This window comes from Prionailurus viverrinus, chromosome B1, assembly GCF_022837055.1.
Source record: "Prionailurus viverrinus isolate Anna chromosome B1, UM_Priviv_1.0, whole genome shotgun sequence".
Classification (NCBI taxonomy): domain Eukaryota; kingdom Metazoa; phylum Chordata; class Mammalia; order Carnivora; family Felidae; genus Prionailurus; species Prionailurus viverrinus.
Genome location: NC_062564.1, coordinates 27,115,955 through 27,128,695, shown reverse-complemented (window position 1 = coordinate 27,128,695; position 12,741 = coordinate 27,115,955). Strand labels below are relative to the sequence as shown.

The following is a 12,741-nucleotide window of genomic DNA, read 5'->3' as shown; positions in this document are numbered from 1 at the left end:
CAGTACAAAATGAATTAAAAAATTAACACTTTATATTGGTTTTGTATTATGGCCAGACCACAGTTCCTAATAATGCTAATTCAAAGCTACATACAATCTCAAAGTTCTTAAGTCCATAATTAACTCTTCACTTTTTGCTGCTTCTCATCAGGCCCGAAGTTTCTGAAATCAGACTTCTCTTTGCTCCTAAGCAAGCCTTTTTACCCACTAAGGTTCACCCTTTACTAAAAGGATTTGAGCCCTTCTCTGAATACTCTGTTAACTGAGGTTAACCGAATAGTTTAAGCCAAAGAGATCATATCAAATCATAATCATTATGGGACTATTTTTAAATGTTTTTCTCATGTACCAATGGATACAGAAAAATATGTTAATAACACTACCCACCATCCCACTCAACTGCAGAACTAGGACATCGGCAATACCACTGAAGCTACTTTCAGGTTTCTTCCAGAACCTATTCCCTTGCCACTCTGCCAGATGGATGTTTTTCAAGTGAATGCTGCAGTTGTAATCTAGTGTACTCTATAAAGTTTGGTTTACTTGTAGAGGCAAAAAGAGCACTTTAAACTTAGACTCTTGCCATTTGAAAAGAATACACTTAAGTGTCACTTCTGTGAAGTGGCTCCTATAATTCAAATTTTAGTAATGAATCATACTCACAGCAAAACGATTTAGTACTCACTCCTTTTCTATCCCTCGACCAGTAACCAGTCTAATGTTGAAAACTGCAGCAAACATGCTTTTTGGATGCAAGTATAGGAGAAACCAAAGTGAGGAGGAGAGTGATTAAGCAGAGCTCAAATAAACTCCTGTGTTAGCACCTGCTTTTTAACACAGGTCCCTTTCGACTAAAAATTCTCTCCTCACAGAGAGAAACAGAGCACAGTTGGCATGGGTACTAATTACCCTCACCAGTAGAAATGTCATGCTTGACAAAATAGAGACTGTTTTAGTAGAAGCGATTCCCTAATGAAAAATAAAAAAGACATTTTCAAGCCCTTATTGTTACAAAATGAATATACACAGGCATAAAGATTTTATACAATATACTCCATCATAAGTAGGCAAGAAAACTTGCTCTAAGGGATTTCTGCATTACAGCAAGACATGCATTGCTCAGCAAGATGTACTTTAAAGAAGTGATTAGATTAGATATATAATTAAATGTAAAGTGCTTGAAGAGTTCCCTGATGCATTTGACCTTCCTGTAATCCCATGTAACATCTGAACTCTGGTGCATAAAAGTTGGATATTAAAAAGTGGTATGACCTTTCATCTACCAGGCTTTGCCAAGAACAGAGGAGGATGATAAAGGCCACTAAAGGCCACCGAGAGCCAGGCATCGGCCCCCAGGTAATGCTAACACTTTCTTAAAGGGGAAAAAGACTCTATGTAAACTTTATTCCAGATTCCAGGAGCGTCCTATCTCGTGTGACTCCATACACCTTTACATAATCCAATTCTATATTGCTGGTAATTACTACTAACTCTAATGAGAAATAAATAACAAAATACATTGCAATCTTAAAATGTTAGAGTTGAAAGGTGTTCTTTTTTTAATGTTTATTCATTTTTGAGACAGAGAGAGACAGAGCATGAATGGGGGAGGGTCAGAGAGAGAGGGAGACATAGAATCGGAAGCAGGCTCCAGGCTCTGAGCTGTCAGCACAGAGCCTGATGCGGGGCTTGAACCCACGAACCATGAGACCATGACCTGATTTGAAGTCAGATGCTTAACCAACTGACCTACCCAGACACCTCTAGAGTTGAAAGGTATTTTAGAACTCATGTGTCCCAAATCCTTCATTTTATAGGCTAAAAAATGGAGAACTCGGAGGCATGACAAAATTTGCCTCATAGGAATTTTAACTTAAAAGCTAGTAATAATTTTACCTTAAAACTTGGGTCTTCTAGCTTCCAACTCCTGTTTTTTCCCCTGAGACTATGACCACAAAAGATGTACATGGAATTACTTTCTTGTACTCTGAGGGGGAAAAGAATCATAAACTGCAAGATATAATTCAAAATCATCTTTATAGCTAAAGAAATAAATATATTTGGAGATTTATCTTTAAATCTTCACGGACTCTTCCACACAGCTATGAAACAGCCGTTTTCAGTAATCTACATGAGAAAAGATGCAACCTTCTTGCCCAGCAGATAACAAGCATTGAGTTATTATTTTCTTACAGTAGGGGTATATCAGTTATCTTTTACTAGGTAACAAAACTCCCACAGCTGGTGGCTTACGCAGGTGGCTCTTCTACTCTGTGTGGCACGGGCTGGGGTGCTGAGGTGGCTGATGTCACCTGGAGGCTACTAAACAGGGAGCTCAACTGAGGTTACAAGGCCTGGGACGCCTGGACAATGAGCTGTTTGTTTAGAGGCTTCCCTCAGCTCAAGTGGGTCTCTGGCTGGAGGCCTCCGCACGGCTACCTGGGCTGCCTCATGGCATGGCAGCCGGGTTCAAAGAGGGAGGAGCATTCCAGAAGCAGGGAACTGGCAAGCGGCCAGGATACCTCAGGGGCTAGTCCCAGAAGAGGCAGAGCAATCCTTCTGCTTCATTTTATGCATCGAAACAGTCCCGGGTTTAGCTCAAAGTCAGCGTAAGAAGGAACTCGGCCAAAGCATAAATAATGAGAGGCACGGTTTCACTGAGGGGTCTTCAGAGTAATAATCTACCATATAAAGGCTGTTTAAATCCTGGTCAAACCTGATATTTGGTGGAGACTTACAGTGAGGGAGGCAGCTGTTAAACAAGAATACGGAGAAATTCTATACTACAATACGACAAAGGTATACAACCCTAAGCACTCCCATATAAATACAAAAGAAAGTTCTCTGTGCTTCACTGGATGTGCTCTATGCAATTCAAATGAATACTGTGGCATTATTTTCAGCCAGATATTAATTTTTCACAAATATAGTCTTAAAATGATTATATAGAGCTCAAAAACATATTTCTGAATTTACAAACTGTTAATATAAACAAATTTATTTATTAAGTGTGAGGTTTTCGGAGGGTGGTGAAGACGGAGCTCCTAAAGAATTAATTCAATCATATGCTTTGTAGATTACCTGGTAACGTACAATATCCAAATGATATCTGGGACTGAGCTTGGATAATAAAGACAATTTCTGTGGTGGAGTGGAGAATGTTGGGATACTCAAAACTATACATATGTCCATTCTAAATATGTCCAAAGTCTTCAAAAAATGTTTCAAAGGAGTAGGGATCTAATTTACTGACGTTCTACTAAGTTACTTGGATGGCATAACTTCATCCTCTCAACTACCTTGTGGAATGAGTAGGATTATCTCCATTTACACATGAGTACATTGAAAACTACAGAGCCATAGTCACACTTAGAAAGTGCAACAGCAGAGAAGAGAACCCAATCTGTCCGACCTTACAGCCTATTTGCTCTTTCTTTTTTAAAATTTTTTTTTTATGTTTATTTACTTTTGAGAGGGGGGGGGGGGGGAGGGCCAGAAAGAGAGGGAGACACAGAATCTGAAGCAGGCTCCAGGCTCCGAGCTGTCAGCACACAGCCCAACGTGGGGCTCGAACTCACGGACCGCGAGATCATGACCTGAGCCAAAGTCAGACGCTTAACCGACTGAGCCACCCAGGCGCCCCCCCCCTTTTTTTTTTAATGTTTATTTATTTTTCAGAGAGAGAGAGACAGAGCTGGAGCGGGGAAGGGCCAGAGAGAGAGAGGGTAGTTTTGCTCTTTCAACTAAATAATTTTTTTATGGTATCTTCAAGGGATGGCATTAAATTCTACTTTATTTCTGACTGATCACTATTAAAAAATAGTTTTTAAACACTTTACTTTTCTCTGTTTCCAGAATCTTTCTTCTTATTAACTGTTTTATGGAGGCAAACATTTACACAGTAGAAATGTGACATTTAAAGATATCCTTTAGTTAATCTTTCTGAGTTTAAATCATGCTCCTCCAACTGCCTGTTCATCTATATCTGTGGTTTCTTAGAAGAGGATCCATGTCTAAAAACCAATGCTTTAAAATACAAGTCCCCCCCCAACAAAACCCACCCACCTTAAATCTACACTTTATAATTGTACCACAGCAAAAGGAATCATACATTTTTTTAAGAGGATTAACTTCAACATACTGGATGATGTCTGCTTTTTTTTTTTTTTTAAGTTTATTTATCTTGAGAGAGAGGGAGAAAAGGCATGAGCAGGGGAGGGGCAGAGAGAGAGGAGAGAAGGAGAATCGAAAGCAGGCTCCACACTGCCAGTGCAGAGCCCGATGTGGGGCTTGAACTCACAAACTGTGAGATCATGACCTGAGATGAAGTCAGATGCTTAAGAGACTGAGTCACCTCGGCGCCCCACAAAGGAGGCCACAAGGGAGCGTGACCTTTTTTTTTTTTTAATGTTTCATATTGGATGATGTCTTAATCATTCTATCAGTTGTCGAGTTCCTTGTGAACCAATACCGTTAAACACATATTTCTCTCCCATGACACTTGGCACAGTGACCTATAGGCTGTAAGTACTAAGTGCTGGCCTAATGGGTGAAAGGAGCACAAAGAAACCTGAAATACCAGAAATTATATTGAATACTTTATAAAAATAAATTACCAGTCAAATATTAGTTACTTTCATTATTTGGTGACATACAATCATAGCAGCATTAGGCACCATACATGCATGCAAAGATATATATTCCTATTTAGGAATACATACAGTAATGCTCAACTCTACTCCCTTGTTATAAGGAGGAGATGAATGTAGGACATTTATTTTGGAAGGGGATAGGCAGACAAGAAAGGGAAATGATACAAGAAGGACCAAAGAGAACTCTGAAGAGGGCTGAGTATGGGAATAATTTGAGATGTATTCAAATATTTTTTATTCACTGTCTAAAAGTATCCTTATGAGAATTAATACTGAAAAACAAGAGACCACGGCCACCTTAAAGTTACAGGTAAACAATTATTTGGCTAATTGCTAATAAAACACCTCGACAGAAAATACTGTAAAGGGAGATTAAAGAACAACAAATCTAAGCTTGAAAACATAGGAAAAAAGAATTCTAGAAAGGGAACAGTATCTAGTTGCATTTCACTGTAGTTCAAAATAAGGAATTGTAGAATGTTCTGTCTAGTCATAATGGGTAGGAGATTGAAGAGTAAGTTATATCTATGCCCCTATGTTTCTAAAGTGGCCATCATTTGAACGTGTATGTAAATGTATAAAAGTGGCATTTTAGAACAAAAAATTACAAAAAAAATTTTGTCTTTGATTTTTGGGGAAAAAAACAACTGGAAATTTCTAGAGTAGCTCAGCTCCACTTTGATTTACATGAAAAATAAAAGCATAAATAACAACATAAATTACTTAAAACCTTATTGGTACTTCACTATTTTCAGAATTCTACAGGTTAGAAAAACAAATGTCTATGGGAAATAAAAACACAAACAACTCGTATATTACCTAATTAGATAATCACCAAGTGACAGTATAGAATTAAGAGGCTTTTGAAAAGTTACATTGTCATTGTATAACCCCATGTACTGCATTAAAGAGGAATGCTGTAGTCTAAAACCCCCGCATATATCCAAGGCAAATTCTCCACCTACCAGTTAACGTATAAGGAACATTTCTTTTCTAAAAACATTATGAAATTGACATTTCCATGGGCTTTTTAAATTTACAAACCAGGAATCATAGTAAAAACAGAGACAGGCAAGGATTCAGTTAAGCATTAATACAGTCATTTAGAAACCCGCTAAAAATAAGTTTGATTCAGTATTGTGCTCTAACATGCAAATTCAAGAAATAAAACTTTATATACCTAACTTACTATATATGTAAAGTACCTTTATCCTTTTATTGTTAATATACAATCTAATTTCCTAATTGTAGATAAACACAGGCAAATGGCCTGAAAAAATACTAAATACCTAAGACAGACTTGTAATTTCACAGCTAGATTTCCTTACACATTTTCTTGACACCAATAACAAGAAAACAAAAGATACTGTCATAACTAAAGGACCTTATCCTAATCTCCATCAGCACCCAGAATATTTGCCACTTTATGGCTTTACCGTAGCTGGCACATTTAATAAGAACTATTCTGTGCCATAAATAAGGGTAATATGTAAATATGAATATAATTAAATTTTAATTATGAAATTTTATTTACATTTTGCATACTGATGAACAATTGTGACTGATTTTTTATGTTATATGCATAGCATGAAAACCTAATAAATGCTTACATCTAATTCTCTTTTTCTATCTAGTTTGAGCAAACTAATAATCTAAAAAAGTATAGGAGCCCATTTTGGAGAATTATTACATTATTTATATGGTATGAATCCTACAGCAAAATCACAATGTATGAAACACGTTCTTAACAATGTTCTATACATTAAAATACAGCTTTCCTTCATGATATAATAAATCAAAAATAAATTAGTAAAATAATACTAGTAATAACATATAATAATGGAAAATATAAAATCTTCTATTCACACACTTCTGAGTTCATTTTCTAAATGGAAAAGAGCACAGATGATTTTTCAGTCAGAGGATAAAATTATGTTGATTAGGGAGCATAGTCATATCCTAAGATTCTGGCTACCTGCAAGGTACCAGGCTTGGTCCAGGGCAAAATACAAACAGCTAATGGATAAATAGAGGAAAAAACTCTGTGGTAAATGCCATCCATAGAATAATACAGAAAGGGAGCCCCAGGAATTTGGGTAAGGAATACACTGGTTCCAGCTGAAGGAATGAGGGAAGTGTATTCTCCTTTGGGGAGAAGGGAAAAATAAAGGAGTTTATATAGTTAGGCAGGGAGTGAGGCAGGGAGAAGAGGTAATTTGTTAATTATCAGTGTTCGTGCTCCTTAATTATTATGACTTATTGAGCTACAAATGGGGCTGGTAAGGTATAAGGCTGACGATGGGAGAATGAGGCTGGAATAGAAATCGGCTCCTGCTAGAGCCATCTCACATAAAGTCTGTAATATTAAAACGACTATGGAAACTGAAGCAGGCTGGGCTCTAGACGAGCTCTACCTAAAGACAGAGCTACACTCACCATAGTTCAGAAGGCCCTCTTCTGCACACTGATAAAAGTCACTTTCTTTACTGAGAGGATCCAAACAAAATCTGGAGCTCCAAGTAACTCAAGAATGTTAAAATCCCCAAAGCAACTTCAAAATTGAAGGGAAAAAATGAGCAGTTATCATTTAAAACCGTCTCCCAAAAGTCATTACAAATACTGAGTAAATCTCTGCTAGTTTATAGCTTGATATATGTATAATAATTTAACCTTCCATTAAAGTAGAAGTCTGTCCCCAGATTATCCAGAGAAACTGAATGCTCAATAGGCCACATGAAATAATATACAAACCACCTATAATAACAAATAACATATATTCTGTGGAGAGGATTCGGTTCCTTGCCACTATTATATGGGTTTCATTGGAATGGAAAAATGTGTAGAGGCACTATAAAGACACTATATATATCTAAGGGGTGTACCGTCCATCCTGATATTTCCCATAGCACATTTTCACTATAAAATAATTTCAAAGAAACTAATTCTTTAAATATTAGACACAAATGATGTTCCTCAATATTCACAGTGCAACTTCAAAAATATTTTACATTTTTAAAATACAAAAGTTATCCTTAATCATTAAAATATGAGCTGTCATTTTAACCAAGGCTTTACAATACAGAGTGTTTTATTTTTCAACATCTATTAGGCAAATCCCTGCAAAACTTTGCAGTCAATTACCAAAGGCTGTGAAGGGATACATTTCGGCCCATACTCGGCAAGAATGCAGAGCATGTAACGAAGACTCAGCTGTACATTTATACATACCTTACATTTGTAGCAACTGTAAATTAATGCAGAATATTTCTCTCGTCTTTAGTCTATTTTCTTTCAACAGACCATGATAAAAACTTAGCCAATAATAAAAAAAAAAAACAAGCAAAAAAGCAGTGCTGTTACATATCTAAAAACTGTTAGCATTTTCTCAGCTTTAAATGGAAAAAGTGTTGGTATCTAGCAAGCAAATCTTCCGCTGCCAAATAGGAGATCAAAAATGCAAATATCCAAACAAAGACAGGTAAAAATAGGACATAAACAAATATTTCCAATTTCCAAGATCATACATAAAAAATAATATATGTTGCTATAATTTTAATCACCAACAAAGCTGCAGTTCTATTTAACAAACAACTTTCAGTGTCTGACATTTAAGAGGAAAGGCTTTAAAACCCATGCTTCACCAGTTCTATGAATATGTCACAACTGCCAATAACAGATACAGCAGCATTTCATTTTATGGTGAAAAGATGCCAGTAAAAATAGTTGTATGTACATATGTACATATATGTGTGTATACACATATATGCCGACTTCAAAAATTTTCAGTATAAAGCAAGAAGAAATTGTTGAAGGGGGATATTAAAGAACTTACCTTTCGCCCATCACTTGCATGGCAATTCACATTTAGAGGAGTCAGTAAAGCCATTAGTTTTTCTTCATTACCACTCCTGTAAAAAGGTAGTAAGTCAATTCCTATGATATTATAGAGCTTCTTATGAATATTTATGGATATTTTTCAGAAGAGTGGAAAATAATATAGGCTTGCTTTGATTTCCTGTATATGGTTCTCAATGACTCTCTTTTGGTAGACTGAATTCAATCAACACATTCCTAATTAATTCCTGTGAATCATCATACAGCGGTACATCTTGGATAGTACATCTTTCTACATTTTTAATGGTTTTATTTATCTGCATCAAGTCACCTTCTTAGTTACAAACAAACTTTATTTTGATAAGTGCTCTAAAACACTGGGCTTAAAAATACATACAAAATGATGAACAAAGCTAACTAATTAAATTATAAATGACCAAGAACAAAAGAAAATGGATGAGAATTTTAACATTTACTTTATACTCCCCAGACAAGCTTTGCTAGAAAAATTTTCTGAGAAAAATGAAGAGATAGGTTTTTAAATACTCCACGAAGATCATCCGAAAAGCTGGGCAACTAAGGTCTGCAGGTACCCTGAGAAATGTTCCAAATAAAATTAACCTTGTAATCTTTGCCATGTTGCACAACTCTATCATTTAATAAACATCATGTAAAACAAAGTATATAGAGATTGAGTATAGGGTCTCAGCCGCATTATCACGTAAAATCCAAGCGAGACAATAACATGTTATAATTTTTATAGTCCTCCACCTGCCCTCCCCCTTTTCTCCCTTACATGCATTATACTCACTTAAAATGAATGGAATCACTTACCTAGCAGCTTCTAGGAGTTCGTCTTTCTTGTATTCACCTAGATGATTGCAAAATATCATGCTGTTAGCATTTGGCAGAAGACAGATTAAGAAATGCAGTAGGCAGCAAATAGAGAATTAAATAGAGAAGAACAGAAAAAGAGAGTCCACACCCCGCTGGGTGATGGAGCCGTGACGTTAGCCAGCTTGTGAAGGCAGCATCACCAGTGCCTTGGAGACGGGCAGCAAATTGACGCAGCTTCTTGTCCAATCCTCAGATGAAATAGCTTTCTTCAGACAACCAATGAATGCTAAATCTTGTGTCCAGAAACACATTCCCTCTGATAACAGCATGCCAGCTGAAGACAATGTCCCCTCCCCCCTTTCCTATTCAGGCTGTCACAGTATACTTGTGAAGCATAATACATTCTGAGACAAAAGCAAAATAATGTGGCTCTTTAAAGGTACAAATTACTAGCCTTCAAAAAAAAAACCTCAGTTTTATTTGTAATGACATGGAAAGTTTTTTTTTTTAATTAATTACCGTTGCTGAGCATTATAGCAGTAGAAAAAAACACATCAGCATCATGAAGCTTTTGCCTCAATAGGGTAGGTCTGTAGACTAGAAATACGTGAACTCCGTACCAAATGCTACGAACCTCTTGGAGGCAGTGCTCCAAAAACCTAAACAGTGAATACAGTCTTAGATGACAAAAATATTCTAGCATGCTGCAATCTTCAGACTTTACACAAATTCAATACCAAATTTTAGTAAACAAGAAACCCTTAAAATTATTTTTAAAAAAGATGCTGGGGTCTCTGAGAGTAAGCAGATAGCCAACTATTGAGACGTGGACAATTTTGCTCCCTTCTATTTTTTAAAAATATCGCAGACTGAAAAACAGGTATATAATTTCAAACCTTTGATACACATTCCTTAGAGTATGCAAGATCTAACAAACAAGCTTCTTTTGCAAACTCAGTTGAAGGACAAAGAATTTTAACAATACAGTGTTTGTTTATTCAATAAATAAAAAGAAGAGCCAGGACTATGATTCAGCTATAATGTGCTGAGTCAGTTTGCTATATCATTAGAGAAATAATTATACAAAATGTCTAAGCAAATAATTACATGAAAGCAAATATTAACCATACATAGAAGAAATAAAATTTTAGATTAAATGAAAATGTTACAATTCTATTAAGAAATAAGCTTAAATTATTTTAAACATCTTATCATTTATAAATATGGATTTCTTTGCATTTTGTTTCTGTTTTGTAACAGAATGCAGAATATTGATGCAAATACTCAAAAGACACCTAAGGACAACCAAGTACACGCTTAAATTCTATAGCCCATCACTGGCAAATATTCTTTTGGTTCAAACTTTGTCTTGCTTCTCATATTAAGATTACATTAAAATCTAGAAACTGTAAACAGTTATTTTCAAATAAGGAAGAAGTTATTAAATATCTATTCCCTCCTAAGGAAATTTTATATACCACTAAAGTCACAGATTCAACAATCTACATGGATAAGCTAGAATGCATCATTCATCATAGAGTTGGTCTTTCCAATTTCCCATATATTGTATTCCACATTCTTTGGCTAATTGACAGTGTTAAGATTTATATTACTGTATCTCCTAGCCAATAGGTTCTTGTCTTCCCAAAGCCAAAGACCTACCTTTACTACACATTTTAGGTGGCAATATGGAAGTGAGTGAGTCAATTTAAAAGCTCCTTGTGAGGAATATGACATAAACCATACTCTCAGATGCCTTAAGGATCAGGGGCAAAGTAAGTCAAATTATGAGATTATCTCTAGAAGTCATTCAGTCAGTCAACAAACATTTATTTGAAAATGCCAGATTCAGACCCACAAAAGACCCCAGTATCATCTCTGAACTCAAGGAGTATTGGTCTCTTAAGTGAGCCAGACAAACATAAGGTCCCAGTAGAGTATGAAAAGAATCTTGTGAAAGTCATAAACAGCTTAAAGGCTGGTCTGACTGAGATTAGTAAGAGGCAGGGTAATTGTGGCTCAAGGAAGGTTTCCTGGAAGAAGGGAAATGTACGCAGAGTTTTGAAGGAAGAGCAAGCGATTCTCAGGTAAAATGAAAAAAGGGTGAAGGAGAAGCAGGCAACCAGTGTAAAACAGAAACGAAAACCAATAGGAAGGGAGACAGTAGCTCTGTAAGTCTGAAACCACACTCACACTGCAGGGGAATGGGTAGGGAAGGAACAGATCACGAACGGCTCTCTAAGAAGTTTGAACTTTACTTCAAAAATAATGAGGAAATATGGAAATATCTCAACAAGAGGAGTATGAAGTATATTTAAAGACCTGTAAGTTTTGTAATAATATAAAATATCTCCAGACTCTACTTCTGTGAACTGTTGCCGGGGAGAAAAGTGGCCCAAGAGGTAGGGGGTGGGGAGGGACAATGAATTCTGACATAGTTTATGTTTTGGGGCCAGTGTAAATTCCCTGATTGACGGTCACAACACATGAAAATTGGGAATTGAAGTAGCTACTATTGAAAGCTGAGTCATAGTCAAACAAGACTCTAATAAGCTAGATAATAAGAGTGCAAAGTATTTAGGATTTTCAAGGTTCAAATCAGTCTACCCACATAAACTTCTCATCAAGTATTGCTTATGAATGTTTTCTCCAAAAGGCGCATTTTTTTTTTTTTTTTTTACAAAAAGGTTATTCCTGCATGGATAAGATGATAATAAACCAAAGCTCTCTAAAGGAACCATATAAGTGCACCCGACAGAGTCAGGCACAGGTATTACAAATGACTTTCTACTTTTACTTTTAGAGGCTCTAGTACTTTAATCAGCTTTTCTGCAATACATTCCAACATCCACTATCTGGTGCCCAAGGACCATAATCCATAAACAGCTGAAGCTGTTTTTCAAATGCTACATCTCAGGAACAACGAGCAGTGAATTTAGAATCCCTTGTACATTCTGACAACAAATCTGAGCTACTTACTTACCAGCCAAACCACTGGTTTGGTGTCATTTTAGCAAAGAATCTGAGAACATTCCGGCTGGGACTATATGGTGCTCTATGGAGCATTTATATTCTTTAATAACATCCAGATAAAGGCTAGCAATAGATCAGCCGGAAAGGAAACTAGGCAATTACAGTCAAGATAATAGCAGCCAGGAATGCTGAAAACAGATAGCTTAAAATATTTTTCTTTGATTAGAATAAAATAAGTGGGATTAAAAAAATAAGCAAGCCACAAAGTTTACTTTTCAAAGTCTGAACTGCTTTTTCTTTTTAGTAAACTAATGCCAGGATATATGTAAAAATAAATACACACACACACACACAAGCACACACACACAGGAGGTGTGAGTCAATGTGTTAAAAAGAAAGGTTTAAAAAAAGGTTAAAAAATAACGGTCAAAATAGGTTAAAAATG

General features: G+C 36.1%; 1 protein-coding gene across 1 annotated transcript in view; it reads right to left on the bottom strand.

Annotated features, from left to right (window-relative positions):
- Positions 1–12,741, bottom strand: part of TNKS (tankyrase) — a 214,131-nt gene that overhangs the window by 94,970 nt on the left and 106,420 nt on the right. Inside the window, exons 4-5 of the mRNA XM_047855551.1 lie at positions 9,321–9,357; positions 8,485–8,560 (exon numbers count right to left, since the gene is read on the bottom strand). Of these exons, the coding sequence (XP_047711507.1) occupies positions 8,485–8,560; positions 9,321–9,357 (113 nt within the window). The remainder of the gene's footprint in view (positions 1–8,484; positions 8,561–9,320; positions 9,358–12,741) is intronic.